General features: G+C 35.5%; 1 protein-coding gene across 1 annotated transcript in view; it reads left to right on the plus strand.

Annotated features, from left to right (window-relative positions):
- The window catches only part of LOC306888659 (leucine zipper protein 2), a gene marked incomplete at its 3' end in the record, with an annotated part of 133558 nt that extends 121120 nt beyond the window's left edge, over positions 1-12438 (plus strand). The window contains exons 10-11 of the mRNA XM_079447089.1: positions 7567-7671; positions 12310-12438. Coding sequence (XP_079303215.1) covers positions 7567-7671; positions 12310-12438 — 234 coding nt within the window. The remainder of the gene's footprint in view (positions 1-7566; positions 7672-12309) is intronic.
- Between the last annotated feature and the right edge of the window lie 1049 nt (positions 12439-13487).

A 13487-nucleotide genomic window follows, 5' to 3' on the forward strand; every position in this document is an offset into this window, starting at 1 on the left:
GGCACCTCTTATGGTTCTACATAGCACCATTTGTATAGCACCTTTAAAGATATGGTGCTATATACTATATTACTATAGTATATAGCACCAAAACTGGTTCCCCTATGATTACGAGCCAAGAACCACTTTTAGTGCTATATAGCACAATTTTTTTTAGAGCGTAGGCTATGTAGTCACTGGAAGGAAAGACTAAGAACATCATTTAACACATTATATATATGTGACCTGGGACCACAAAACCAGTCATAAGTGTCCATTTTTTTTTAAATTGAGATTTATACATCATCTGAAAACGGAATAAATCAGCGTTCCATTGATGAATGGTTTGTTAGGATTGGACAATATTTGGCTGAGATACAACAATGTGAAAATCTGGAATCTGAGGCTGCAAAATATATACATATATATATATATAGAGAGAGAGAGAGAAAATCACCTTGAAATCTGTCCAAATTTAGTTCTTAGTAATGCATATTACTAATCCAAAATTAAGTTTAAATATATTTACGGTAGGAAATTTACAAAATATCTTCATGGAACATGATCTTTACTTAATATCCTAATGATTTTTGGCATAAAAGAAAAATGACAAATTTGACCCATACAATGTGTTTTTGATTATTGTTACAAATATACCCCAGCAACTTAAGACTGGTTTGGTCACATATTTATTTTATGGTTGCACTTTATTTCGATGGTACATTTTAGACATTCTACTAACTATAAGCAAAGTCTCTTTATGACAATTCCTGTCACTCGGCGGCCATCTTTGAAAAGCCTCTCGGGCATCCAAGTGCATCTCCTATCTCATTGAATGGGGAAACATCAAATTCTCCAAAACTGTTCACTAAGCTTACGATTAAATTTCATATTTGAAATCACCAATGAAATCGGACAACAACTGTGTCATAAATGTTGTTTCTTTTGCTCAAATAGCATTATAAAAAACTTATTTCTCAGGCTAGATCAGCCAGTGTGCATACGCAGTCCTGAGCACGCGTCCCAGAGTGCTGAATGTTTCTATAGCAACCAGGACTTCTAACTGCAGCTGCAGTGACGCGCTGACTTTACCGATTAGCGATTGGCTCCTGCATTCAGAAGGCGGGGCTTCCTGCAATTGAGCGGCCATATTGAGAGTTGCATTTTTCCCCATTCAAAACAATACGAATGACATGTCTTGAGTATTCTATTGTCTTTGCTATAAGTAACTTACCAACTACACGCCAACTAACTCTCATTAATTTGCAACTAAGTTGACATACTTGAAAATATTAAAATCACCGTGTAGTGTTAGGAGATATTAAGCAGACAGCGTACTAATATTCTAATGACTTGTAGTTGACATGTAGGTGCAAAGTTACTTATAGTTAGTAGAATGTCTGAAATGGACTGTCAAAATAAAGTGTTTCTTATTTTACTAGTATCAGCACAATAAACCCATTTTTTTATGTTTTATTTCTTTTATCTATAACTTGCATTTTCAAAACAGACAGTGAATTTTAATTTACTGACTTTAGATTTCTGTTTATCACACATTTTTGTGGGAGTTTTTGTGGGATTAACTATTCCTTCAGCATTTTTATTGCCATCTCAATTGCATCATGCTATTGTTACGGTTCTGTTTCTGTTTAGTTCCATGTTTTGCCCATATTTGGTTTTCCCAGTCATTAGTTAATTATCTATCATCCCCATCACCTGTGTTTGATTAATTATCTCGTTTGTGCGTTTGTTCTAGTCCCTTTATAAATCCTGAGTTTCCCTTCAGTGTTTGTCCGTTCTTAAGTTAGTAATGTCAAGTGTGTGTGTTGATGCCACTAAATAAAGAATACTCCTTTTGTTTGATTCCTTCGTCGAGCGCCTTATTGCTACAACCACCGACGCATAACAGCTATTGTAAAATGAATAAAAGGGGTTTGTTACTTTGAGGCAACACTGTAATCTAAGGGTTAAATGCCATAATTCAAAAGGCATACTGTCATCCAACCTGTTAAGAAAGGAACCTCTCAGTGCATACAGTACTGCTGAGAACACAAACCGTTAACAGTGCTTGATTTATTTAGCAGGCAGTCTGGGAGAATCTGCCTCTATTTTCTCCCCCTACGTGACGCAGAAGCACTCAGTGTTGCTAAGAATCTCAATACTTATATGCACTACCCAGAGGACAGAGCAGTGCTTTTTGATTACGCTCCAATACTCTTGTCCATAAGTAAAAAGTCTCCACAGAACAATATTAGAGAATATCAAAAGACCTCATAAAACACGGCTTCAGCCTTCAGCTCTTTTTTCCTAAATAAGCTGATTTTTAAGAAAGAAAGTGATAGAAGAAATTTTGTAAGACACTGTACACTGTATGGGTGCATTATTATTGAGCACCCATAAAGACATGAAAGGAAAAGATAACGTCATGTTTATTTTGATTTCTTCAGAATCTTTGTCTGAAATGTCTCACCTTGAGCTTTTCAGCAATAGTTTCATTGGAAACCAGCCACAAACCTCAACCCATGTCAACAAAGTCAAGATGTGTTCCCTTATGATTAAACGTTATTGTAAAACATCTGTCCAAGGTTGTCTTTCAAGTACAAATAATTTTCTACCTCTCAAATGAAGTGGATGAGAAGAAAACATTTAGTCCTCTATACAGTGTCCCATTCTGCGTTTCATTACAGTCCCTATTCATCAACTGTTGGGAATGTAATGAGCCTTAATCTTTTCTAAACAGCCATGCAAAACCTATACTCTCAGCCAGCACACACTAGTCCCTGCTGCTGAAAGATTCATCAGCGTGAGGTTTTAACAAACAGCCAGTTTTAAATGATTGTCACTTCATATTTAACAGCAGTTGATAGATGTCATGTGCTGTAGCTTGTTAAATTGCATGTAACATTTATGTGTTTGTGCTATTTGCCTGTTAGCAAATACTCTAGATTATTTAGAGATTTTTCTTTTTTGTGCTTAAATTCAAGAGATTATTACGGAAGTATCAATGCAACTGAATTTAAAAACTTTATCATTTTATATCTCCACAAAGAGCATAAAAGGCAAGCTTAGTCATTTGATGTGTTAAAAATATTGTGCATTTGTTAAACGTATCACTGTTTTAATTTACATTGAAAGCTTTTTTTTAATTTACAAGTACATTTAAGTGTTCATCACAAATATACGTGTACATGAAAAAACCCTGCAAAACAATGCAACGCTGTCTCATGACCAATCCATGTATATTTTACAAGTAAAATATTTGAATTCGTACAAATTCATATGATCTCACTTGTACGATTTGTCTAGACCCCAGTGACGAGTAGGGGGCGAGGTTATGGGGTGGCTCATTCGTATGAATATGCACGATTTAGCAAAAATCTTACAAATTGAAGTGAAGTCATACACATTTGTACGAATTAGCCACCTCGTTAAATATGTATGAATTGCCATGAGATCGGGTTGAGCGGGTTGTGGGTTAAAATAAAAAAGATATAATATATATTATAGGCTCTTTTTTTCCCATTAGAAATACAACGATTTGTTAATTCATGTTAGCACAGGTCCATTAAATTATAGCGAAAATTGTAATAATGTATTAGTAAATGTTGAAATTAACATTAACTGAGGTTAATAAATGGTTTACAAGTACATTGTTAATGTTAACTAATGTTAAATGGAACCTTATTGTAAACTACAAATTTTTTTTCATTATTACAATCTTTTTCCCTAAAAAAAACAAATCTGTTCTGGAGCAGGTTAGTCGGGCAGCTTTTGTTACTATGGCAATGTAGCACCAGTAAAAACTGATCTTCCTTAAAAATAGTTTGCTCAAACTAAGCTATGCCACTTAGACTGCCTCTTGAGACAGACCTCATTGCTGTTGATTTGTTGTTGTTGCTATATTTATGCGCATGGCCATCATAATAATTCGAAGGTCAAGCGTGTAAACAATGGGGAATGGGACGGGATCTGGAAAAACAATGGGATGGGATCTGGAAAGCGCTGCAGAAATCTTAAAATCATGTACTTGTAGTCATACTACAAATACGTTATAAAGGTCACCAAGACTAATTCGTAAATGCATTAAATTGTGAAGATAGGCAAGAGGTCAAAAGTTACAAGTTTTGATCTTTCCGTCTCAACCCAGCTGACATGAACAGAGCACTGAACATGATGAAGCTGAAAATCATGGAAATGTATCACATTAGCTCTGTCGATTCACTCTGTACAGTTAAACAGAGTTAATTAACTGACAATCTGAACAAACCGAGAAGAGAAATATTTATACCGCTGCTTTCCCTGCAGGTATCTCTACCAAACATCCGCTAATTAGCTCGTCTTAAACCAAGGAGGCCAAGCTGATTAATTAAAGCAGGTGTTTTGAACAAATAACTCAGAAACGAAACCCTCATTTTAATAACTCTTTACAACACTCACCCGACGGCATCTTGTCTTGACGTTGTTAGTCTTCTCATGAGAGTTGTTTGAATTGAAATATATCACACCATTTCTGATGTAAAAACAAGACTTCTGTGGGCTTGATACAAGATTCATGGATATGTCCTGAAGTTAAATGTGAAAACTTTACAGCACAGAAGGGCTTTTTAACTGCTACTTGAAATTTAACAACCACCTCAAAGCCTTCATAACCGGGATCCTCACCAACCCAAAACAAAGTTTTGCAATCTGCTGTATACCTGTGCATAAGATAATAAACATGAAGGTATATGCACATTTTCCTTTCGGGTTTGGACATCTTAGTACATAAGTGAGCACTCAAGTCAACACCAGATGACAATGTTCAAAAGTGGCTTACCAAAACTAGGCCTCTACGGATATCATGCTGATTTGCAATGGGGAAGCAATAAGTGTGTCATATTCTATTTCATTCACTCTGAGGAGCAGAGAGTCCCTAAACTGATTATTGTTATATCATTACTCCTCCAGAGAGACGCTTCGGAGACTGTATGAAGTTTGTTACTGTAGTATTTATCTCATCTGTCTTTGCTCAGTAAATGAGTGATAGGATGTGTGAAGAGCTTTGCTAGAAGCCTCGTCCTCCACTGTGCTTTTTTCTTTAATTCACACTATTTAACCAGAGTCGCGATTTCAGCACATATAATCTGAGAAACATTTACCTGCTGGCTCTGTGTGTCTGATACATTACTGCTTTCATCTTATGTAAGGTAAATATTGCAAATATATATTATTTAATCATGTGATCAGTTTTTCCAAATTACAGACAAAACATACACATAAAGTGCCATTCTGTCCAGAAATAAATAAAATAAGTAAAATGAAATAAAATCTAGATATAAACTACCATTCAAAATACTGAAATCGCTAAGGCAGCTTTTATTTTAATACTGAAAAAAGAATATAGATTCAAGATTCAAGAGTTTTATTTGTCACATACACAATTATACAGAGTATAACCAGCAGTGAAATGTAGGTCAGGTCCGCTCCAAGGACAGTGCAATTATAAAGTATACAAATATTAAGAGAAGAAAAGTAGAAAAAAAAATAAAAAAAAAATAAAAGAAAATAAAAGAATAAAATAAAAAGATAGATAAAAAATATAAATATAAATGTGCAGGTCAGTATGTTGTTGACTTAAATAGTACTAAGAGGAATGTGCAAAAAAGTTGTACAGGGTATATAATAGCAGCAATATGAGGTAGAGAAAAATTATGAATAGCTTATTGATATGGTGATATTTACATGGAGTCAAGTGATGTTATGACACAGAGTTAGAGTTTAGGAGCCTGATGGCCTGGGGGAAGAAGCTCCTCCTAAGTCTCTCAGTTTTTGCCATCAGGCTACGGAAGCGCTTACCAGATGGAAGCAAAGTGAATAGACGGTTACCAGGGTGATTTGAGTCCTTGATTATTTTGACAGCTCTATTTTTGCAGCGTTTGAGGTAGATGTCCTGCAGAGAGGGGAGAGCAGACCCTGAGATGCGCTCAGCTAAGCGCACAACTCTCTGTAGTGCTTTGCAGTCCTGATTGGAGCTGTTTCCATACCACACTGAGATGCACTGAGTCAGTACACTTTCTATGGTCCCTGAATAGAAAGTTTTCAGGATTGCTGGTGAGACCCTGAATTTCCTCAGCTGTCGCAGATGGTACAGTCTTTGCCTGGCTTTCTTTACCTGTGTTTGGATGTGTGTAGTCCAAGTCAGGTTCTCGGAGATGTTTACACCGAGGTACTTGAAGCTGCTCACCCTCTCCACAGGGGTCCCACTGATCATAAGAGGAGTGTAGGGCTGCTGCTGTCTCTTCCTGAAGTCCATGATCAGCTCTTTAGTTTTGCTCACATTCAGAGAGAGACAGTTGTCCTGGCACCATGATGTGAGTCTCTCTACCTCGTCCAAGTATGCGGTCTCATCGTTGTTGGACATGAGGCCCAGAACCACAGTATCATCAGCGAATTTGACAATAGATGTGGAGCTGTGAGAGGACACGCAGTCATGCGTGTAGAGAGAGTAGAGCAGCATAAAAACAGCAATATTGTGATATTCCAATTTACAACTTTTACATTTTAATTTATTCATGATGGCAAATCTGAATTTCCAGTAAAAAATAATTACACTAGTTTTCAGTGTCATATGATCTGAAATTATTCTAATATGCTAATTTCTTGCTCAAGGAAAAAAAAAAAGTTTACTATCAAAGTTGAGAACAGTTGTGCTTCTTAATATTTTTGTGGTAATCGATATACACTTTCTTTTTTTTCCCAGAATTTTTTTATGAATAGAAAGTTAATTGAAAGAACATAATTTATTTGGAATAGAAATATTTTATAACATTAATGCAATGTGTTAGTCCTCTGTGTGTGTATCTTGTGTTCCCGCCTCGTGTCCATATTTGGTTTGTTTCCTGTCCTTGTTAAGTGCGATTATCAGTTAATTCTTGTCCAGCTGTGTTTGTCTCATTATCTATGATTATCCTGTGTATTTATAGTCCTGTCTGTCCAGTTAGTTTTCCTCTGGTCTACTCGTTACTCCCCGGTGTACCTTGCCTTGTCTTGTCTTGTCTGGTCTTGCCCTGCCCTGCCCTGCCTTGCCTTGCCTTGTTTGGAGTTATTAAAGGCTGTTATTCGAATTTACATCCTCGCCTCGTGTTCCTCGTTCATCTTTGCTGTGTGTACAGTGACACAATGGTAGTGTATATACTATGTTTTATATTTATAAATTAAATTGTAAACATATTATAATAATGATAATATCTATACATGATTTAAACACAGTACCAGCAAAATACTTTTTAAAATTATGCTCTTAAGCCAAACAGTTTCCATTTACTGTAAGTGTCCTTGGATAAAAGCATTTGTTAAATGGAACACAATAACAGAAGTGTGCTTTGTGCTCTGACTTTAAAGCCACTCATGTACAGTAGATCACAATAGAAAGAGAGCTGACAACCGAATTCAAATTAACCTAAGTGGAAAATTGTCTGTGCTTTATAATAAAGCGTCTGGAGAATTTAACCCCAGCACTCTCTTGTTTTCCTTATTTTTCTTCCTCTCTCTACTCCTTTGTGTCTTTCATAATGTAACATTCTGTTTCTTTATGCTCTCTTCCTTAAGGACATCCCGAAAATTCCCCGGATCACAACAACAAGTAAATTGCCTGTGAGCAGTGCGGTAATGAGGAGAGAGAGCACAGGACCGAAAGACTGCCAGATGGTGAAGGTAAATCTTTGGTGCCCTTATACTCTAATGGCCACTTCCTTACCCTTTGGACTAAATGGGGCGACTTATGTTCATTGCATCTCAGTGTATCCCTTAGCCATTTAAGATCATTTACAACTTTGCATTAAATTTCGTTCAAGAATAAGCTTTGAGGCTTCGCTCAGCAGTTTTCTCGTGATCAATGTTATATTGAACCGCTGCTGTTGGACCCATGAGAAAATATTGCAGCTCCATTTAGTTAAGGGTGAAGTGCGCAATTGGAACCCAATGGAACTAATAATGATGATTGTTTTCAAACAGATTCCTTAAGCACTCCCGTTTTCTTTCATTGGTCGGCAAAACCGATAGGCCAGTTTTAAAATAGCACCATTGGTGAGACAGTATTGTTTTGGGCTGGTCAGGATGCTTAAACAAAAGGATGCAAAAAAAAATCAGCTTATTAAACTAGGACAAGCATACCACTGGGAAAAACATGATATAGAAAAATTTCCTCTCGAAAAGATAGCACATTGAATTAAACCTGAAATTTTGAAGTAGATGAAGTAAATCAGAAAAAAAAAAAATCTTATAAAATATGCAACAGTCTGTTTTATTATTATTATTCTATAATAATAATAATTGCAAAATTGTTGTTTTTGCTGTAAAAAAAAGTGTTTTCTTGTAAAATGTACTGCAACAATCTGTTTTATAACTTCAATAATTATTGTAAACTATTATTATTATTATTTAAAAAAAACTTAAATGATGTTTTCTTGTCAAATTTACTGGAGCAAACTTTTTTATTTATTACTTAAATAATGATGATAATTGTAAAATTAGCCAAAGCAAAAGAAGAACAAAGTAATTTGTTAAAGAGCCACCAATTATCCAATAGTAACACACAATACCAATTTATTAGACAACTAGATTAGAAAGTAAAATAGAGGTGAGTAGAAATACAGAGATTTTTTTTCTCCTCGTTCAGTGAGCAAAGCTGGGAGAGGAAGCGTTTGTAGCAACATTTGTAGTGAACTGAGGAAGGGAAGGGCTGTTCTGGTGGTAGTCCTGAAAGCAAGCATCAAAACCTTAAATTTGATTCTGGCCACAACTGGAAGCCAGTGAAGTGAGATCAGGGTACAAAGCATACACGGCAATGCGCATACAATGTGTATAAAGAAATATACTGTACGTCACACACACTGTATGCATACTCTAGCATATGTGTAAAAAACAGGCTTTACCCTGTTTTTGCTGTAATATATTGCCTCCAGAACAGCTAAAGATGACCTTAAAATGAATATGCTCTCTTTTTTTTATTTTTTTATTTTGTTGTTGTTGTTCTGAGTGCATTTCATAGCTCTTTGCAGTGGTAGTTGCAAAACTTCTTTTGTAAAGAATTGAAAAGGCATAATTTTTTCCTGACAGTCTTACAGGTAATGGATGTTAACCAAACAAACACACAGATTACGAACCCATTTTGAGAAACGCACTCACACGGATGGAAGGCACAAAGCAACCTTACTTGATCCTCGGTCGTCATTGCAGTTGACACATGATGTGAGATCTTCTAGTCTGGAATGTTTGAGACATCACTGGGAAGATCAACACCGGGAACAATGCATTACACATATCAGCTGAGCAGAGAGGAGTACTGTAGACCAGACCCCGATACATCTCACTGCTTGCTGACATGCGCTTATCAACTATAATGACAGGATTGTGTGTTTGTGTGTGATTGTGTGTAAGTGGCTGTGTTAGCTAAATGTGTGTGTGTGTGTGCGAGAGGGGAAAACAGCCACGTGAGGAAGTGTGCGGAGACAGGAAACAAAGACAGACAGAAAGAGGGAAAGAAACATGGGATCCCAGAGAGAAGGTGTCATTCTCGGTAGATGACATGCCATGAAGATTGTCTAATGAAAATGTCCCCAGAGCAGCTCTCACCCTGCTGATGGTACTGATGAGAGCAGTTTGACGGAGCCCTGTGACTATACTGAGAGAAAGAGAGAGACTGTGAGTGAGATAAAACACATTGATATGTCGTTCTAATCAATGCTGCTGATTTTTGTATCTTACTAAAGCCCAAGTTATTTATTATCATAAATTAGCATGTTTTATGAAGACTTGAAGTACAATCCAAAGCTTCGTTCAGACTGTCAGGCCAAGTCCGATTTTGTGCATATCCGGATGGAATCTAATTTGAATAACTGACTGTCCACACAGCATATCACAACTGTTCATATCCGATTTGTGTCCATAAGCGCTCTTTCATTTTTACTGAATGTGCATTGGTTTCTATTGTAATGCCGTTGCGTTGTTATGCCTACGCTAAAAACAACAGTAACAGCAGTACAGTTTGCAATACAGATGTTGTCTTACCGTTGCGGTTGCGCTGTAGTATTAGCCTATATTTCGTCTTGTTAGGCAGCGGCAGAAAAGCAGGAAGCTTCAATGTGTGGCTTTATTCCGTGCTGCTGTCTCCGCTACTTTGCTTTTTTTTTTTTTTGGTTTCCACTACTTTCAAAACACAAAGAGGTACGTATACTAGCAGTATATTGTTTTTTTTCCCCCGCTTGACTTGCACTTCGCAACGACACAAGCTTGTTTCTGCAAAGATGTTTAGCGTGTTTTCTGCAGAAATGTCTGATGTGTTTACGGTTTACGTTGCGTGAGGACGTGAAAAACTACGCTAAATCCGATCTGACCGGTCAGACTGAAACAGATTTCCAGAAATGCGATTTAAATAGGATTCCAAACCGCATACGAATGTAGCTCAAAACGGATTTGCACAAGTCGGATTTCATGTAGTTCTTTGCCATTCAGACTATCTAAATATGGATGGAAATACGGATTTCAATCGGATTTGCACAAAAATTTGGGCTGACAGTCTGAACGAGGCTTGAGACCACTAATTTGTTTTTGCATTTTTTTTTTTTTTTATTAGAAATTATATTTTAGTTTAAATTTATCTTTTTTTCTTTAATAGCAGCAGCACTGGAGCTGCATCAACTCCATAGGTTTGTGTAAAACCTGATAATCATGCGATCTAGCATGATTTGGAAGAAGTTCTTCAAAGGAAGAAGAATATCTATCTATCTATCTATCTATCTATCTATCTATCTATCTATCTATCTATCTATCTATCTATCTATCAAACATCTAAATTTTACATGATTAAATTCAAAGTGTGAACATCAAAAGTGACAGTAAAGACATTTATAATGTTACTCAAAAAAAAAAATTATCCCTATTAATAAAAGAATCATTAAAAAGGTAATAGTTTCCATAAAATAAGAAGCACATCTTTTTGCAGCTTTGTTAATAAATAATGTTTCTTAAGCAGTAACTCATTTTATAATTTCTGTTGGATTATGTGATACTGAAAACTGAAATAATTCAGCTTTGTCATCACAGGAATTAAATAAATACATTAAGTAACACTTTAGTATAGGGACCACTTCTCACTGTTAGTTGCTTATTAGCATGCCCATTATCTACTAACATATTGACTGTTTATTAGTATTTATAAAGCACATATTCTGCATGACCATATTCTACATCACTAATCCTACCTAATACCTAAACTTATCAACTAACTTACTAACTATTAAGCAGCAAATTAGGAGTTTGAGGCAAAAGTCGTAGTTAATGGTTTGTTAATAACGAGAATTGGACTTTAAAATAAAGTGTGACTAAATATTAGAAAGTTATGTTTAATTATAATAATATATACCTCTAATTTTTTAATGGTATTTAATATTGATTATTTTATATAGTCATTAATGAATAGAATATTTGCATTTGAACTGAGTATCCAGACTGTTTCAGTATGGAGTATACTGTATAACAACAACTTGAAGTGCTTGTCAGATGGTGAAGTACTGTAACACATCCATCAAAAAGACATGTCAACTGTTTTTGAGTCTTTAGTATTGCTCACACCAACTTGTCTAGAGGGAGTTTACAGACATTGATGATTGCTATTCATTTATCTCTGCTGGCTTCAGTACATTCCTTCGATCAGTTCTTTGACCGTTTTTTGAGTAAAGAGCACTTAGGATGAAGCAGGCTTAGGCAGTGAAGGAACATGAACAAGGTATATGGCAAGAGTTTTAGATTGTTACTCTTTACTGCCTGTATAAAGTTGTTCTTTTGGCAGGCACAGTCCTATAACACTTCCATTAACTTAACCTCACTGTTTTTCGTCCTGTCAGAATAACAAAATGAGGGTATATTTTTCAGTTAAACATTGTCTCTTGTAGTCTTGTACTCCTGTTAAACATTGTCTCTTGTACTCTGTTAAATGTGTTGCTCCAAAAATGTGTTGCTCATAGTGACAAGCATATAAAACATTTCCTTAAAATACTCCATCCCTTGAGCAACATGATTAATCTGTTTTCTATGCAACACTATATAATCTCATAGCTCAGGGCTTTTGTGGAAAATGTAAACAGCAAACAATTGTAGTCTATACAGCCTTACTGCTCCATTGTGGCCACATATATGTAATTTTATTTATTAAAAAGACTTAAAATACTTTTATTCAAGATGTATTTCCCCTTCGCTCTGTGCTTGATCGTTAGATGATCTTGGGATTTGTTTGCTCCTTGAATTTGCTTTTTAATTGAACATGTTTTTCTGTCTCTTTCTTTGTACCTCCAGGTGGGAGCAGATTGTTCCCACAATCAGACTGAGAGTTCATCTGAGATGAAAAAGACATTTGGACACAGTCAAGTGAGTGTTCTGATGTGCCCCACTGAAAGAAATAAAGAGAGAGTTCACCAAAAATGAAAATCTGTCATCATTTGCTCACCCTCGTGTCTTTTTAAACCTGTATGACTTTTTTTCATCTGTGGAACACAAACTATTTTAAAGAATGTTTAAACAGTTTTTACTCATATTAAACTAAAACAACACTGGACTTTCTTTGTATGGGCAAAACAATATTAGATATAAGATGATCTTTTGTGTTCTGCAGCAGTCAAATATAGTAGTCAACATTTAAAGTGGATAAAAAAATGTTCAAAGTTGTCCTAAGACAAGAATGCATTTTGGTTTTAGATTTTAGGACAACTCTGATGAAATTATTTGATCCACTTCAGATGTTGACTACTGTACTTTGGGTGAACTATGCCTTTAATCTTTTAATAACTTTATTTTTTGGGTAAACTATCCCTTTAACAATGATTGAATTCATTATACAAAACAGTGCGTGCATGTGTGTGTGTGTGTGTGTGTGTGTGGTGCCGTTCAAGATAAAAAAGTCAGAAGCTACTACGTAAAATGCTTTTTTACCTATTTGCATTCATTACTGTACATATATTTTGTCATTACAAATTGCATTACTGCTAAAAGAAATTAATATTAAATTTATTAATACTTTATTAAACAAGTAAACACTAAATTGTTCAGAACTGACAGTAAATACATTTACATGATCAAATAAATTCAGCTGTAATTAGCATAAGAGACTACTTTCAAAAACATATCAAACCCTAATTTAAATAAAAAGTTAATGTAAACATCAAAATATCAGTTGGTAAACTAGAAATGCGCAGAATCTGAAATATTTCTTAATCATTTTACTGTATATTATTTTTCATCTGACCTTTTGACCCCACTGTATATTTGCTAAATTTGCATAATACATGAATATTTTCAATGTCTCTGAACTTCCATGTTCCCCATGTTACATAAGTGAGCTGTTAAAACGCAGTAAGCATAGACTTGCACACACACTCTCACACATAACTATTTGCTCCAGTGCTAACAGGTGTCAGCCTTGAGCTCTGCAGCAAGCGGTGACAGGTTTTGTCAAATTATAGGTCAGTCTGACAGCG

Source organism: Barbus barbus (assembly GCF_936440315.1).
Source record: "Barbus barbus genome assembly, chromosome: 22".
In the NCBI taxonomy this organism is placed as follows: Eukaryota; Metazoa; Chordata; class Actinopteri; order Cypriniformes; family Cyprinidae; genus Barbus; species Barbus barbus.